Raw genomic sequence first — 18,097 nt, 5'->3', positions numbered from 1 at the left:
GCCTCTGGCACCACACTCATCAGACGAAACACGGAATTGGTTCCATTTCATGCCTGTCTTCTGTGTGGTCGTGGTATTACACCGGGCGTGCCGGCCTATTCGTGCTAAAATGTCAAAGCGGGCTCTACCTGTTGTATCTTGTATATATCTTACAAGCAGTTTACATTTCTTGCTTGAGTTAATGATTTTTATTTTATTTCAGGTATGCGGTTCGCTAAATGGCAGTCCCAAGTGTGCATCGTGAAATTTTTGTCAAACTTCCGCGTGGAACCTTCGAAAAATACTCCGGTGGACCTCAAATATGATCCCTCGCGTTTATTTCTCTTACCTTCCGGTGGTATTAATTTAAATGTTGTAAGAAGACAGTAAAAACGAACAAAAAACAAGCCCTGTAGTTTGTCTAAATAAGATATATTAGTTTGACAAATCATTTGATAAATTGTCAAACTAATCTATCGTATTTAGACAAATTATCAAAGTGAAAAAGGCGGGTCTGTGGCGTTAAATGTTTTAGTATCTTTAGATCTCTGTTTGAAGTTTCAGTTTGAAACTAGCTAATTATTTTATTGTTTACAGTTGTTAAATTATCAATAGCAAATGTCAAAATGACAGGACATTGCAAACTTTGACAATCTTGCTTCCTTGATGTTGGCAGCAACGTATGGTCTTTTTCCCACATTAAGGTTTTCATCCAATATATTTACTCCCTAAGTTTAATGGCGTGAAAATATATAGCCTAAAGCGTGATGTAAGTGTAGGGCTTTTCATTAAAGAAAGAATTATTTAAAAATATGCTGTAATTGCTGACATCTAAGGCAACAAAGAAGTGTGTGTTTATGCTTTATTATAATAGTATAGATGATTGTGTTTCTGGATAGTGGCGACCTTTAATACTCTTTTTGTTAATAAAGTTTTAATTATATTTGTATTTGAATATTGAGATCGTGTTTTCTGTTCGATAAAGTACCCACAAGCATTACAATTTTCTTTAAAACAATTGGGGCCTGTCCCACCACATTGTTATCTGACAATTTGCAAGAATTAGGTAGGACTGATTAGGTATTTTTAGAATAAATTTGACGTCCAAGTACTGAAACGATATTGAAATTTTGGCATTTTAATCTCTAAATAGCTTTTGCGATATGATGTTTTATAACTGAGTACCTGCATACGAGATTATATTGCGTAAATAAGGTAAAGACTAAAATCGCAGATTTGCTTAACCTTGTATACGAAGAGACTTGAATATGTTAGCAAAACAATATATGACTGTCATGCCAGTGGATGGCGCGCGGTCCACTTGGAATGCAGCAATAGAGTTAGTGGCGAGTGGATGCCATTTTCTGTGGAAGCTATTCTTTACAAACCGAATTACAAAGCGCCTGCAATTTCTATAATCATGAGATATCTCAGCATTTTGCTGCAATTAAATTGTAGGCGCTTAGATATTATTGTCATTTTATTGAAGAACATTTAATGTTTTACTTATTGGTATGGTTGGGTCTCTAAATCTCTTAGAATACTTTGTTTTTTATCATTAAAATTAATATGATTACCTACGTTACACTAGAAAAATACGTATCAAAGATATATTTACGAAAACTACAGCTTTTAACAAAAAAGTAACCATTTTATTAAAGAAGATAGAATAATCTAAAAAGTTGTATTTTTAAAAGTAATTACTTAACATTATATGTATAGCGAAAAAATCGATTTAATTTTTTAGTCACAATTTCGTAAGCCACTGATTAGATATAATTTGTTTTAAAATAAAAGTGGGAAACGGACAGTAGGAACACCTAGGAAATCGGTACGCATGGACATCCTTAATACCAGAGCATTAAATATGCGTTGCCGGTACAAAAGGTGGTACGCTCGCTTCCTAAAGGACATAGCTGAGGATTGTCAGCCATCGAGACGTACAAGACTGTCAAAATGTGGTCAAAAATCTGTTTTAAATTTATATTCTTTTTACTTTCCGTAAAATGGCGTATAACTTATACGGAAAAGGTTTCAAATCAAGAATGTTATGGAAGTTTTAAACGTTATCTATTGTGTATTTTTGACAACATAATATTTTATTATTGTGTAATAATTATCTTACAAAGTCTTCATTATTTTATGTGACAAACATTTACTAGTATATACTAGTATATCTAAATCGATAAGAAATTTATACATGGAGTGAATTGTAAACTGATGAACATGGAATTTGATATAGTAACACAAAATTATTATTAACTAGCTTTCGCCCGCGACTCTGTTCGCGTGGAATTAAAAAACAACAAAAGAGAGTAACCTATGTGTTCTTCCAGACTATCCTCTGCATCCATACCAAATTTTATTGAAATCCGTTTAGCCGTTTAGGCTACAAACTCTAACAAACATCCTTTCATCCATCCATCTAAACATTCGAATTTATAATATTAGTATGAAATATGACTAAAACATTCGTTGTTTGCATTATGGCCAAATTTTGGACAGGTTGTCAAAATTATAAAAAATAAAATAGTTTTATTAATTTACCCCTTGGGCAGGGGACTGGTGTCCAAACTAGGGTGGCGCCCTATGTAGTCCCCGCGCCACAGAACACAATGAATCTTACAATAAAAAACTTCAAAATAAACAGATACGTATAATATGATTGTCAAAATTCGGCGAATGGACTTCGAAGAGCTTCGATCAACACTTTAAAACCTCACCCTAGACGTGTGCATTAAAAGCTTGCGGACACCTGAAACTCTACTATTGCCTTGTTTATTTTCAGTTATGCAACTGAATAGTTGACTTAGTTACGAAATAGTCGACACTCGACAATCGCACAACCGTTGTGCGACAGTTTAGTCAAAGATGAGTGACCGATACAAAAGGTAGTTATTTTAGAAACTGCACGCATACTAAGGTTCCTGTCTCTGCAGCACTGATCACTGGTTGCTTGAGTTATTGTACACGTCTTTAGCGGTCATCCTGTATAGAAAAAGTAAAAAAGGACACATATATGGTTACAATTCTAATAAATATGTAACTCGATTTAATTTGTTTCAATTTGAATTTTATACAAAAATGAGATATATTTTAAATTAATTTTATGATATACATTTTAAAGACAAATTGCTAAGCACGACGAACACGTCTTGACAGCATAAGCTTCCTCAATGACATTAATTTCGTAGATAAAATATAAAAATAAATGATAATTTTTAAACCAATTATAATATTGTGCAACAATGATTACAGAAAAAAAAATGTAATAAACATAATTATCATTTTTAAATTATGCTGATTTATGGATACGTCGAAATAAATTCAAACTTAAAGATGATCAGCGATATTGATAAGTAAATAATATATATTTACGCGTGTATACTGGATGCGTACTATTCAGTGATCTCCAGCGAGAGTAAACATGGTGTACGAGTTGGTGAGCGCTGCCGCGGCTTTGTTCGCCGTATTGTATTTATACTGCACCAGGACTTTTAATTACTGGAAGGAAAGAAATGTCGTTGGACCCAAACCGCTACCGCTCGTCGGAAATATCAAAGATTCCTTCTTTAGAAAAAAATCTGTGATTATGGTGTATAAGGATATTTATAATCAATTTCCAAAGGAAAAAGTTGTAGGAATTTATAGAATGACAACTCCGTGTCTGTTGTTACGTGATTTGGATATCATCAAGAATATATTTGTGAAAGACTTTGATTTGTTCCTTGATAGAGGAGTCGAATTCAGTGATGAAGGGCTGGGTGTTAACTTGTTCCATGCTGATGGCGACAGATGGAGAGTTTTGAGAAACCGTTTCACTCCACTTTTCACTTCGGGCAAGCTCAAGAACATGTTGCGACTTATGACACAGTGTGGAGACAAATTTGTGGAGTATGTTCGAGATATCACTCAAAATAATATGGAACATCACATAAACCTCCTCGCTCGGAGGTTCACAATCGCATCAATCTCAGCTTGTGCCTTTGGTTTTGATGTAAACGAAGAAATGTTGGAATCTTTGCAAGAAATGGATAAATTAGTTTTTACCATAACTTACGGCACTGAACTAGATATGATGTATCCTGGAATATTGAAAAAGTTGAATAGCTCTCTCTTTCCAAAGAGTGTAAGTAAATTTTTCGATGACCTTACTAAATCTGTCATTAAACAAAGAGGTGGTGTGCCCACAAATAGAAAGGACTTTATGGATTTAATTTTAGAATTGAGACAAAAGGGAAAAATCGAAGCATCAAAAAGAAACAACGATGAGGATGTAAAGGTACTCGAACTAACAGACGATATAATTGCAGCGCAGTCATTCATATTCTACTCAGCTGGCTACGAAACCAGCGCCTCCACCTTATCATACATGTTGTACGAACTAGCGCAGAATCCGCACATACAAGACAAACTAGTTTCAGAAATCAATAAGGTTCTTGATCGTCATAATGGCGAAATTAATTATGAATGTTTGATCGACATGCCCTATTTCAGTCAGATATTTGATGAGACTTTGAGAAAATACCCGGTCGCAGATATTTTACTGCGTAACGCTCAAGTTGACTATCCCATCCCGGGAACCGATGTCACTATCAAAAAAGGACAAACTGTAGTTATATCCGGTTGGGGTATACATCATGACCCGAAATACTATCCCAACCCGGATAAATTTGACCCAGAAAGATTTAGTCCGGAAAATGTGAAAAACAGACATTCCTGTGCTTATTTACCATTTGGAGCTGGTCCCAGAAACTGTTTAGGTAAGTTAACATTCTTATGAGTTTTAATTTTAAACTCTTACTGCAAACGACGCCATTAATGGTTTCCTTATCAAGTCCACTGGCTTTGCTGAGGGATGTCAGTTCCTTCTGACAGTAAAACCCATTAATTAAAAGAAATACCTTTATTACCTAAAGGGGGGTGGCTGAAAACCAGCTCGACACTAGATCTCAACCAGTATCGGTTAAGCTGAGCCTCCCCCTTTTGACATCTGTTACAATTTTTTCATGTATGTTTTTTATTTTTTACAACTGTGTGTATTCTTGGATGGCGATAAAGAGGTTTTTATTATTTTATTATTATTTTTTAATGACTTTCTTAACTAAACTTTAAATGCGATGCTTTATGTGGCTTAGTGTATGTGTAATGTTAAGTTAATATTTTTTTCAGGTATGCGGTTTGCTAAATGGCAGTCACAAGTGTGCATCGTGAAGTTCTTGTCGAAATTCCGCGTGGAACCATCGAAAAATACACCTGTAGCCCTCAAGTATGATCCTAATCGTTTGTTTATCTTTCCTGTTGGTGGTATTCCTTTAAATGTTTTGAGTAGGTAATATGTAACGCTTGATAAGTTTAAATGAATTCTTCTATATATAGGATGTTTCTTATTAAACGGTTTAAAATATAAGCAGGTTTTAGGACCCTCAATAGTTTTCTTTTAGAATCAATTTATCTATTACTTTTATGATAAGTATAAATAATAGAATTTGATACGTCATTTAAGAAACATCCTGTATAACTCGATGGACTAGCGATCGGTTTCTGAAGTTCCCATTTTTATTTCAAATGCGATTAATTCGTTTATCTTTAATGTAAACGTTCAATAAATTCTTGTGTGTTTTTGAATGTCAAACGAACCTTTCAATAGTGATGGAATTTAATAGTAGTTTCGTTTTCTGCCGATAGATGGCTTTGTAAAGAAAATGTATTTAGTTAATCTATTACTCCATATTCTAATGTCCAAGTACTTCCTACGGATAATTCAACATTTTATATAATTTATTGCCATCAATACTGTCAGAAACAAAAGTGTTAATTTTTTTTTGGAAATAAATTCATTGTTTAAAAATGTAAAATCTCTTTTTCTTTTCAACACTTAACTATACTTAATCTATACTATTATAATAAAGCGAAAACACACACTTCTTTGTTGCTTAAGATGTCAGCAATTACAGCAAATATTTGAGTAATTATTTTTATAATAAAATGCCATACACTTGCGTCACGCTTTAGGCTATATATTTTAACGTCATTAAACTTAAGGGGTAAATATTTTGGATAAAAACTCTAATGTAGGAAAGAGACCATAAGTTGCTGACATCAAGGAAGCAAGGTTGTCATCATGTCATGTCATTTGTAATTGATAATTTGAGAGATGTAATGAAATAACATTTTCATAATTCCATGCGGATGAAGTCGCACGAGAACAGCTACATAGTTTAAAATAATTTAACTCATTCTTGAACGAAAAAACAAAAAAGCATCTAACGGGAATGTAAATGACAGGTATACGGCAATTTTTACTAATAATTTAAACGCGAAATTTTAGTTGAAAGGATGTTAGCGTTTGTAATCTAAACAATAGTTTAGATTCATGGACATCCGTTCAATAACTGATGTCCATGAAAGGCATAGATGTTAAAGATAGTCTGGAAGAAGACATAGGCTACTGTTTTTTTTATTAAACATTTGCGGATTCGTTAGAGAGGTAGAGGTAGACCTAGAAAGAGGTGGATGGATTGCGTGAAAGGTGACATGATCAAGAAGGGAGTGATGACTAAGATGACGTATAATTAACTTATTAAAACTTTCGTGAGACATTATACTACATAAATTATAACACGGCTAAACTCACGTGATAACATTCGGTGTAGGCACCGACAGTTTCGACGGGTACACTCGCTATCGCGTCGCGACGGTGACCATCGCGACGCGATAGCGAGTATACCCGATTAATCACTCACCCTGAAGAAGGACCCCCAACGGGTTCGAAACTGTCGGTGCCTACACCGAATGTTATCACGTGAGTTTAGCCGTGTTATAATTTATGACGTATAATAGTGTTATTTGGAGGACGAAAACCTGTTGTGCCGACCTTACGTGAGTAGGATAGGGAGGATGATGATGACGTTTGCGGAGTCGTTAGTAAAAGCTTAATATTAAATTAGAGTTCCCACGCACTATAATTTGTTAAAGCGTGATTAATTTGACATGTATGCGAAGTATCGAATGAAGTACGAAGGTAAACTCAGAAAACAGGCGTGAAGTGGAAGTAATTCCGCGTTTCGTCTGATGAGTGTGGTGCCGAAAGCCTAATTTTGGTCCCTTTCCCTTTCCACTCTTTTCTTAAGAGGAAAGGATGGGAAGTAAAATTGATTTGACGGTGGAGGAGACGCATAGGATGGGGAAATGGATCGCTTTTCGGTGGATTCAGGTGGCCGGTTGCTCGTGTGCCAACTTATATTATGAAAAAAAATGCCGTAACTAGTTACTTTTTTTTTAAATAATAAACGGGGGCAAACGAGCGGCGTGAACACCAAGGTGGTCAACGATGCCCATGGACATCCGCAACACTTAATAGACGGGTGTCATAATGACTATTTATTTGAAATAGATATGAATCCATCGCGATTATTTTAATATTCAATCATTGTGTTAAGATATTGTTATCGAAAATGTTTTGATTGTTTTATCATGTATCAGCTTAATAATCTATCAAACGGAAACTTTGATACAATTAAAGTTATATACTTCATATGAATCTATTCTAATAAAAATAAATTTACAATCATCTTACTAATATGTAGGCTTACTCTATGCCCATGGCGAACACCGAGCACTGGTATGGCGGCCATTTTGTCATTTCGAGTCAGTTCCATTTGAGTCGCGATGGAATGCGCGCGCGACCATGTGTTCGGTGGACGTCAATTCAATATCTTAATCGAAACATATCGTTATGATCTATAATTATTTAGTGGACATATGAATTGTGATATTCAGGATTACGACTACACCAACTATCAAGACAACTATTTTGTTGAAATACCTAAGTACCACGCCTACAAGAAAATGTCATAAATCACCCAATATTACCTGATGTTAGTCGAAAGACTTCAAATATTATAAATGCAAAAGTTTAGTTGGATGGATGTTTGTTAGAGTTTGTATCCTAAACTGATTAACGGATCTCGATAAAGTTTGGTAAAAATTTAGATCGTAGTCTGAAAGAACTCAAAGGCTGCTCATCTTTTTTCAATACCACGTAGACGGAGTCGCGGGCGAAAGCTAGTATAAAATTATACCCAAAGTGGAATTATAAAAAAAGAAAATAAGTTAATTGGAATGTAACATTTTTTAATAGTTGACCAGCGGTTATTTGCGACTTTGTTAGCAGAATTTAAAAAAAAAACATAGCTTATAATTTTCTCATGTGTATCATTTTGCTGTCAACATAAACCTGGCCTTGTACAAAAACAGACACTGGCAGGATATATTAAAAAAAGGATTATTAATAGTTACGCATTTTTTTAAATATTTACAGTTACTCTAACCTTATACATAGAATATTTGTTGAATTTGTATTTTATAATTATAATTAAAAACAATTTCATTTCCTTACATCTGTTTATCTATACTATAATAATAAAGCGCAAACACACTTCTTTGTTGCCTAAGATGTCAGCAATTACAGCATATTTTTGAATAATTCTTTTTTAAAATAAGCCCTACGCTTACGTCAAGCTTTAGGCTATATATTTACACGCGATTAAACTTAGGAGGTAGATTTCGGATAAAAACCTTAATGTGGAAAAGAGACCAAAAGTTGCTGCCAACATCAAGGAAGCAAGATTGTTAGGGTTTGTATGTCATGTCATTTTGACATTTGCTATCAATGTATTAATAAAATTTGCATAATTTCATGTGAATGAAGCCGCACGGGAACAGCTGATTCTTAATGTACTTAATAATTGTCTTTGAAGAACTGGTTTGTCAATACAAACCAGTACATGTCAATACATGTATTCGCGTATTTACCTGTTATGTATCATTCAGTGATCTTGTGCGTTCTCAGTAAGCATGATTTATACCTTAGTGAGTGTTGCGACTTTGTTCACAGTTTTATATTTCTACTTCACTAGGACTTTTGATTATTGGAAGAAAAGAATTGTTGCCGGACCCAAACCGCTCCCTTTCTTCGGTAACCTTAAAGATTCGTTTCTTAGAAGGAAGTCTATTATTATGGTGTATAGCAGCATTTATGAAACATTTCCTAACGAAAAGGTCGTTGGTATTTATAGAATGACAACGCCGTGCCTTTTATTGCGTGATCTAGATGTTATTAAGAATGTGATGATAAAAGATTTCGAATTATTCGCTGATAGAGGAATTGAATTCAGTGATGAAGGTCTTGGTGTCAACTTGTTCCATGCTGATGGCGACAGATGGAGAGTTTTAAGAAACCGTTTCACTCCACTCTTCACATCGGGTAAGCTGAAGAACATGTTGATTCTTATGTCTGAATGTGGAGATAAATTCCTTAATTATCTCGAAGACATTTGTCAGAACCAACCAGAACAATCGATGCATCTCGTGTTCCAACATTACACAATGTCGTCTATCGCTGCTTGTGCCTTCGGCGTTGACATAGATAAAGATATGGAGAAAACTTTGGAGAAAATTGACAAATTAGTTTTTTCTGTAAATTACGGTATCGAACTCGACATGATGTATCCTGGGATATTAAAAAAGTTCAATAGCTCGCTCTTTCCTAATTATGTGACCAAATTTTTCGAGAACTTGACAAAGAATGTGATCGAACAAAGACGTGGAATGCCATTAAATAGGAAAGACTTTATCGATTTAATTTTAGAATTGAGACAAAAGAAAATCATCGAAGGAGCAAAAAGAAGTGAGACAGAAGACATTAAGGTAGTTGAACTAACAGACAGTATTATAGCAGCTCAGACATTTGTATTCTACGTGGCCGGCTATGAAACAGGCGCTTCCGTTCTTTCGTATCTGTTCTACGAACTGGCAAAGAATCCAGACATACAAGACAAACTCATTGCAGAAATAGATAACGTTCTTAAAGATTTTGATGAACTAAATTACGAATGTCTGAGCAAAATGACGTATATGGGTCAAGTGCTAGATGAAACATTAAGGAAATATCCGATGGGAGATCTTTTATTGCGGAACGCTAAAACTGATTATACGATACCAGATACTAATGTTACTATAGAACAAAGGCAAACTATAATTGTATCAGCTTGGGGTATTCATCATGACCCTAAACACTACCCTGATCCAGACACATTTGATCCAGAACGTTTCAATCCAGAAAATGTGAAAAACAGACATTCTTGCGCATATCTAGCATTTGGTGTTGGTCCTAGGAATTGTTTAGGTTTGTAATTTTTTTTAATTCTCGAACAAAAGCACAATTTTAGGAAGTGAAAAATCATTCATTCATCACCAGCTCACTATACGTCCCCACGGAGGGGCTCAGACCTACCCTAAGTAAGGGGTGACTAGGCCATAGGCAACCACGCTAACCAAGTGCGGGTTGGTTGACTTCACACACATCTTTGAATTTCTTCGCCGATATGAGCAGGCATCACGATGTTTTCCTTCACCGTAAGAACGTCTGGTGGATTATGTACATCGAAAAATCGAAAATCACATTGGCACAGCGGTATTCGAACCCAAGACCTGTAGATTGCAAGTCAAGTGCTTTAACCAGCCACCGACGCTCCTACTAAGTGAAATTGATTGGTATAAACCCAGTTTGTTTTACTCTTTCTAAAATTCTTATATTAATTAGGATCTTTCTTTTGTCCTGACACCGTTACCTTTAACTTGTTTTTTATTTTTATTTTCAGGAATACGCTTTGCTAAATTGCAGTCTAGAGTGTGCATCGTGAAATTTTTATCAAAATTCCGGGTAGAGATTTCAAAGAAAACTCCTTCAACATTTAAATACGATGCAATGCGTTTGTTTGCATTTCCTGTAGATGGTATTTATCTTAATATTGTACGAAGACAAGTTTAAATGATACTTAATACTACTGTATACTATAATACGAGTACATACTTTATAATAACTAATGAAGTTTAGCATAGATATAGAGGATAGTCTGGAACACATAGGCTACTCACTTTTGTGTTTTTTTTAATTCCACGCGGATGGTACCACGAGCAGAAGCTAGTGTGTTCTAATTGTTAAAAATATATTGCAAGCCCTTTCTGTTATTTTTTCTCCAATATCTATATGTATTTAATTCTATGTTATGAGTTTTATTTTTTTTTATTTTCTAAAATAATTTAATTTATTGATACGAAGTATTGTAGCTTACTAATTAATTTATTAACTTTATTAATGTTAGCAGTAAAATAGTTTATTAAGAAACGATAAATAAAGTTTAACAATATTCTATGTAAAATATAGTGAGAGTATTTTCTTTGATAGAATATCAAAAATCACGTACATTTCCGGGTGAGAAAAGATATAATGAAATTTGTACCCGTAACTTTAGGGTCGGCTCTAAGGGATAAACATGAGACTACAATGCAATTTGACTCAATTGTATAGAAAATAAACTTCAAATGTGATATTTCGCTACAAACGTTACTGAAATACGAATGGACGTGAGAAAAATCTTCATGTTTTTTATTTATTTTATCTTATACAGAAAAATTATAAATGTAACATGCATAAGATCGTGTAATCTCCCTGATATTGTCAATCCGAAGAAATGTTTGTTAGAGTTTGTAGCCTAAACTGATGAACGAATCTCAATGATATTTGGCATAGATGTAGAATTCTCTAGACTATCCAGTTTAGAGGACACATGGGCTACTTCCTTTTGTTTTTAGTAATCCCACGCGGACGGAGTCGCGAGCGAAAGCTACTATCATATTTTTGTCTTTATATTCAGAATGTAAAGTGAATAGTAAATAAGTAAATATATTAATAATACTTCAGCATTTTTATTTTCATTTCCACATAAATTAATTTGTCTTAAACATGTTTCCTTTACGGCAATTTACTCAAAACGGAAAACAATTACGCATAACAAATTGTAATGCAAAAGGTTGGTAAGAAATTATCTGCATTCATTATAATAACTTAGTAGTCCACCTTGAACTAAGTTAATGCTTATATCAAAGGACAGAATAACTTGTAAGGCGAAGTTAAGTAAGATGGTTTTATATTCTCATCAAGGTTGGTCACTTGAAGTAATAAACTTGATAATTATAAGATTCAAATATACGTATGAATGTATAATTGAAACAGAATGAAAAAGAAATAGCAGAATGGAATATAACCATACCAATATTACTAATATAAATGCGAAAGTTTAGATGGATGGATGTTTGTTAGAGTTCGTCGTCTAAAAATCTGAACAGATCTTGATGACATACATAGATGAATAGTTTGGCAGAACACAGGCTACTTTTGTTTTTATTCCCACGCGTAGGAATCGCGGGCAAAACCAGTATAATATCATGTTATGGAATGGAATGTACATAATTGTTATACGATGTCCTTTTATTGTCACAAAAATATTTAGTAACATTCTCATCTTACTAATCTTACTAATATTATAAATGCGAAAGTTTAGATGGATGGATGTTTGTTAGCGTTTGTAGCCTAAACGGCTGAACGGATCTCCATGAAATTAGACACAGGTTTAGAACATAGTCTGGAAGCACACATAGGCTACTTTTTATACCGGGAATAGTTACGGTTCCCGTGGGATTCGTTAATTTAGTTTTTTAATGTTCGCTCGATCATTCTGCAACGGTTCAACTTATCTTATTGAAATTTGGCACAGAAATAAAACAAAGTCTGGAGTACACATGGGATAAGCTTCATCCCAGAGAAATGTCCGGTTCCCAAGGGATACGTAGCTTTTTGTAATTTATATCGTTCGTATGTTCTCTAATACCACGCGGACGAAGTCGTGGGCAACAGCTCGTTTTTTAATAAAAAATGACAAGCTAATACAAGTAATGCAATGTCATGTAATAGTCAGATTGTAAACGAATGAAAACTGATAAATGTGTTTGTTAAATTGCGATAAAACGCTTCACAAAGTAATTGCTTTTCCGGAGTATATTCGATAGAAATTGCTTTCTATTTTGGTCTGATGTTAACAAACTTATGTGATGTTACATTTTTAATTGGAATTTACAAAATGTCACAATTACAGAATATTATATATGTCGTTTATAGGCTTATTATAAGATAATTATTTACATATGTTTAAATGTAGGGACCAAATCAAAGGGTTTAAATGCAAGCGCCAATTAACCGTTCGTTACTGTTTCTGGTTCTATAACTTCATGAAATACGTTTCCGAACTACATAACTTGAGTTATACTCTGTTGAAAGTATGTAATGGTGACTTCAGAAACCCAGCATAAATCAATAAAAACTAAAAGAATACTATAGTTAGATAGTTTAAAGTATCATGTTTTAGAAAACATGAAGGAAAATGCATAAATAGCAAAGAAAAATGTTCAACAAACACGCAGAAGTTGCGGAATATTATAAAACTTTATTACGCGTTCAACAAAGGCGAGATACTAAAATTTATATTGGTGAGAGGTTCTTGAAACTCTGAACATAGCATCTGCTCTCTTCAAGTTTAAAGTTAACTGGAAAGATAGGAAATACTTTATAAAAATATCACGCTGTTAGAATTTTAATCTCTAAAGCGACGGTAATAAAATACTAAATCACATGACCCGTAGATTTAATAAAGTAACAGAGCGGACATTCAAAAAATTCAGTTATAATCATAACGGAAATACCATTTAGGAGTCTCAAAGCAATTTGTTTTTGGACTCTTGATACTCCCGTTAACCATTCTGTATATATTTCAGAAAACTATTATTCTTTGTTAGCGTTTGTAGTCTAAACTGTTGAACGGATCTCGATCAAATTTGGCATAGATGTAGAGGATAGTCTGTAAGTATACATAGGCTACTTACTTTTGTTTTTAATTTCACGCGAAAGGAGTCGCTGTTAAATGCTAGTCTTTTGTTTGAAGGTCATTTTAATAATATTTCAGATATTATAGAGCTATAGATCGCTATTATAAGATTTAAATTGAATTACCATCATCAGGGTAACATCACGACAAGCCTTTTGGTTGTCCAATGAAAGCCCTAACAATTAAAGTACTGCCCGAAGCTACTGTAAATCACTTTCATCTTCGGTACTGAATAAAAGCCGTTTACAATGTCCATAAAGAAAAAAGATAAAGGGCCTTTCCCACCACTGGCTGATAGAGGCTCACATAACTTAAAATGACCTCACTGTCAGATAAGGGAACAAAATTCGATATTACCATCATATGTTTTACACGCTGGATTGTCATCACATAATTTACAATTTGGTGAGACACGCCCCCTAAACATTTTTAAATGACATTTATAGTTGAATCGATCTCTATCTGTGGTTCGCAATCTCAGCACAGTTGTCAACCGCAACCGTCAGCGCCAAAATGGCGCAAATCAAATAGGCATAAAACATCACTGTCATAGAGCAAGTTTGACAGACGGCATAGAGTAAAAATGCCTTTGACAGATTAAAAATCGTTCGTCCATTATTTAAAGGCAAACAGAACCGAATTTAACGAATGCAATAAAATCGCTGACACATATTTTACTTTTAAATCTCATCATTTTTCGCTTAAACGTCGTACTTTAAATGGATGTAAAATATTTTTAAAACTTTAATTGCTTTTATGTTTGAGTTTTATTGTAATAAATTGGAATACGCGAAGTAAGATTTACATACAATAAAAATAAATGTTATAGTTATTATTTTAAGAGTGGGTTTTTACAGTAGAGGCAGTTTTAGCGTGTAAGATTGGGTTTTCACGAGGGATATATGTTTTTTTGCTAATGTTCTAACATCGCAAGGTAAAACATTAAAGTAATGCAATCATCAACTTGCCCTTGTCCCTACGGAGGGTCACTCAGTATATGGTTCTCTTCCAGACATCTCTATCAACTGTCATATCTGAATTTCCCTTCTTAAGTACCCTCTTTCACTTGTTATATTTTGTTAGGATTCCCTCTCTTTAGCCGTCCACATTCAATCTTAATGCATTCTCATTTATGTCGTCATCAAGAAAACAATATAGTATGTTGTGTGAAAATAGACAAGGATGTACATATGAATGGGAAATGGGAAACGTGCGGCTAAATAGACGTATGGGCGTAAAACTTTTTTTTTAAACTTATTCAATCCTACTCTTTCGATATTTGAAATATAGACAGGGAAATATTATAAAAGGCGTTTCGGTAAGTACAGTCACATAGATTCACTTCCTACTAATGGATTTCGGAAATACGTTTTAGGCGTTGACAAATTATGATTTTTTTATACAATTGAGAAATATTTCACAGATTTACATTCCTTGAGTGTGACGTCATCGTCCATATATACACAGACAATAATAACGAAGGCACTTATTATTGGATAACAGTTCCGTTACCATGCCAACCTTACTACTTTGCTGCTATTGGCTTGTAATTTGTGTCCTTTTCTCGCACGACAAAATATATAGCCTAAAGCATCTCGTAAGTGGCGAGCTTTTTATTAAAGAAAGAATTAATAAAAAATAAGCTGTGATTTCTGACATCCTACGCCACGAAGTAATGTGTTTACGCTTTATTATATTAGTTTAGATAATAGTGTTATTAACTTTTATTTTTTAAAGATTTAAAAATTTACCGATGTTACGTGAAATTTAATCGTTTCCGTTTAAAAAGGAAATAAAAGCGATATAACAGCTGAAGGTTTTTTCAAGATAAGGCGGCCATTTAACGCGATGCCTCCAGCACTCGCCGTAATTTCACGCCGTACGCGTTATATCAAAAGATCTGTTGGGAATTTTCTTTTCCTATAAACAACAAAAGATTTTTATACAATGCACGGCGATTACCTCTTGTACCCAAGATAACAGCGTTAGAGATGGGAGTGACGGCTGATATACCATGTTTAGTGAGGATAATTAACAAAAAATTAAAACTAAAATGGGCTTTGCTAGCCTTTGTATGGGGGGGGGGGGTGAGGAGAGTAAGGATGATGATCAAGAAATAATAGTTGTAAAATTTACTTTTTTATTCCAAAGAGAATACTTACCAACATGTTATCCAATTTTTAATAAATTGACAAGATTTTGAGTAATGAATGAGGGAGGGATGAATCACATGTTACAAGGAGAACGTTAGTTAAGAGTGTGGAAGTGTACACCAGCAGGGGTAGACCTAGAAAGAGATGGATGGATTGCGTAATAGGTGACATGATTAAGAAGGGAATGATGACTGAGATGACGTATGATAGAGTTATGTGGAGGACAAAAACCTGTTGCGCCACTACGGGGTTGGGATAAGGAAAAAGAAGATGACAAGATTTTGGGTTACCTATTTAGGTTTATTAATTGATGGCATTGGCCCAGAGACTTCGCTGGCTGGGCCACTTGATGAGAATGTGGGAGGATCGTGGAGCCAAAAAAGCGTCTCTCGGAATAGCGATTGGCCGCCGACCCGTCGGCCGGCCCAGATACCGCTTGCGAGACGCCGTAGAGATGGACCTGCGCGAGCTAGAGTCGATCGGCTGGCAGGCAACAACGCAGGACAGACGACACTGGCGCTCTCTCGTGGCGGAGGCCAAGACCTACTTCGGGTCGCTGCGCCAACGCAGTAAGTAAGTAGTGGATGGCATTTTAGAGTACTGCTGTAATTTATATATCTTACCATTAGAGGAGCAGCTGCCCCCTTCTAGTGACATCTGACTAGCACTCACAGCTTTCTTATTCTCTTCCAAAGGGAAAAACTAAATTGAATCGGTTAGAGTTACGTCCTGAATGGAATATATAAAAAGAACGAGCTGTTGTCCGCGACTTCGTCCGCGTGGTATTAGAAAACATACAAACTATATAAATTACAAAAAGTTACGTATCCTTCGGGAACCGGACATTTCTCGAGGATGAAACTTATCCCATGTATACTCCAGACTTTGTTTTATATCTGTGCCAAATTTCAATAAGATATGTTGAACCGTTGCAGAATGATCGAGTAAACATTAAAAAAACTAAATTAATGAATCCCACGGGAACCGTAACTATTCCCGGGATAAAAAGTAGCCTATGTGTTCCTCCAGACTATGCTCTAAACCTGTACCAAATTTCATAGAGAGCCGTTCAGCCGTTTTGGCTACAAACGCTAACAAACATCCATCCGTCCATCCATCTATCCATCCATCCATCTAAACTTTCGCATTTATAATATTAGTAAGCTTATCAAAATCGGTACACTAGCGGCGGAGTTATGCCGTAACACACATAAAAAAACATACAATTAAGTACCTCCTTCTTTTGGGAAGTCGGTCAAAAAGTAATAGTTAAGAATATATACGCTATAATATTTTAAAAACAAAAGTATGTTTTCCTTAGTATATAAATACCTAGATTTTTATAGTACTGTTAACTTTTTCTGGCGGAAGAATTTTATAACAAAAACACTTTTACCTATAAAGTGACTTATAAAACTCTAGAATTTATTTACGCAAACGAGCATTAAATTCACTTAAAATGAATATTTTCTCGGCAACTTTCCTACTTCCTAATGAAATAACTTTTGATTAATCACGCCACAGCTACGGCAGCGCGACGGTCGACTCTTAACAAGACCTATTTTTTCCTTTACATTTTTGTAAAATATTTTACACTAGCTGATGCTTGCGACTTCACCTGCGTCAAATAAAAAATATAGCCTATGTTACTGGTAGATAAATTACCTTTCTAACGATGAAAGAATTTTTAAAATCGTCCCAGTAGTTTTGGAATTATTCCAATACATACAAAAATACAAATCTTTCCTCTTCATAAGTATTAAATATAGACTAGCTTTTGCCCGCTGTTCCATCCGCGTGAAATTTAATAAACAAAAGTAGTAGCCTATGTGTTCTTTCAAACAACCCACTACATTTATGCCTATTTTTGTCGAGATCCATACACCAGCTTAGGCTACAAACTCTATCAATCACCCATCTAAACTTTACAATTTCTACTATTGGTAAGATAACATTTTGTTATGTTTATTATAAATGATTTTATTGTTTTTATAACAACTGATTTAGCATTCAAGGGTCGACATAAACAGATTTCAAGTCGATATCTCGACAAATTCAAACCGCTTCCAGGATCTTCTGCCATCCACGTATGTTCGTCCTTATCTTCGTTAAATTAAAAATAAAAACTCTTTATTAGACAAAAAACATTTTTACAAAATCCATTGGGGCTCTGTCTCTTGA

At 34.5% G+C, this 18,097-nt stretch overlaps 2 protein-coding genes across 2 annotated transcripts; both read left to right on the top strand.

Annotated features, from left to right (window-relative positions):
- Window positions 1-3,360: 3,360 nt before the first annotated feature.
- Window positions 3,361-5,808, top strand: LOC106104927 (cytochrome P450 6B5-like). Its single transcript, XM_013285125.1, has 2 exons — window positions 3,361-4,742; window positions 5,152-5,808. Exons 1-2 carry the CDS (start codon window positions 3,407-3,409, stop codon window positions 5,313-5,315), a joined length of 1,500 nt encoding a protein of 499 aa, XP_013140579.1. The 5' UTR covers window positions 3,361-3,406; the 3' UTR covers window positions 5,316-5,808.
- A 3,030-nt stretch (window positions 5,809-8,838) lies between these two features.
- LOC106104785 (cytochrome P450 6B1-like) lies at window positions 8,839-10,903 on the top strand. The gene is made up of 2 exons (XM_013284919.1): window positions 8,839-10,168; window positions 10,644-10,903. The coding sequence occupies exons 1-2, from the start codon at window positions 8,839-8,841 to the stop codon at window positions 10,811-10,813; spliced, it is 1,500 nt and encodes a 499-aa protein (XP_013140373.1). The 3' UTR covers window positions 10,814-10,903.
- The last annotated feature ends 7,194 nt before the right edge of the window (window positions 10,904-18,097 follow it).

The sequence above is a fragment of the Papilio polytes genome, unplaced genomic scaffold (genome assembly GCF_000836215.1).
Source record: "Papilio polytes unplaced genomic scaffold, Ppol_1.0 DF823399.1, whole genome shotgun sequence".
Classification (NCBI taxonomy): Eukaryota; Metazoa; Arthropoda; class Insecta; order Lepidoptera; family Papilionidae; genus Papilio; species Papilio polytes.
Note: the sequence above shows the minus strand (reverse complement) of the source record. Positions and strands in the feature narration are given on the sequence as shown.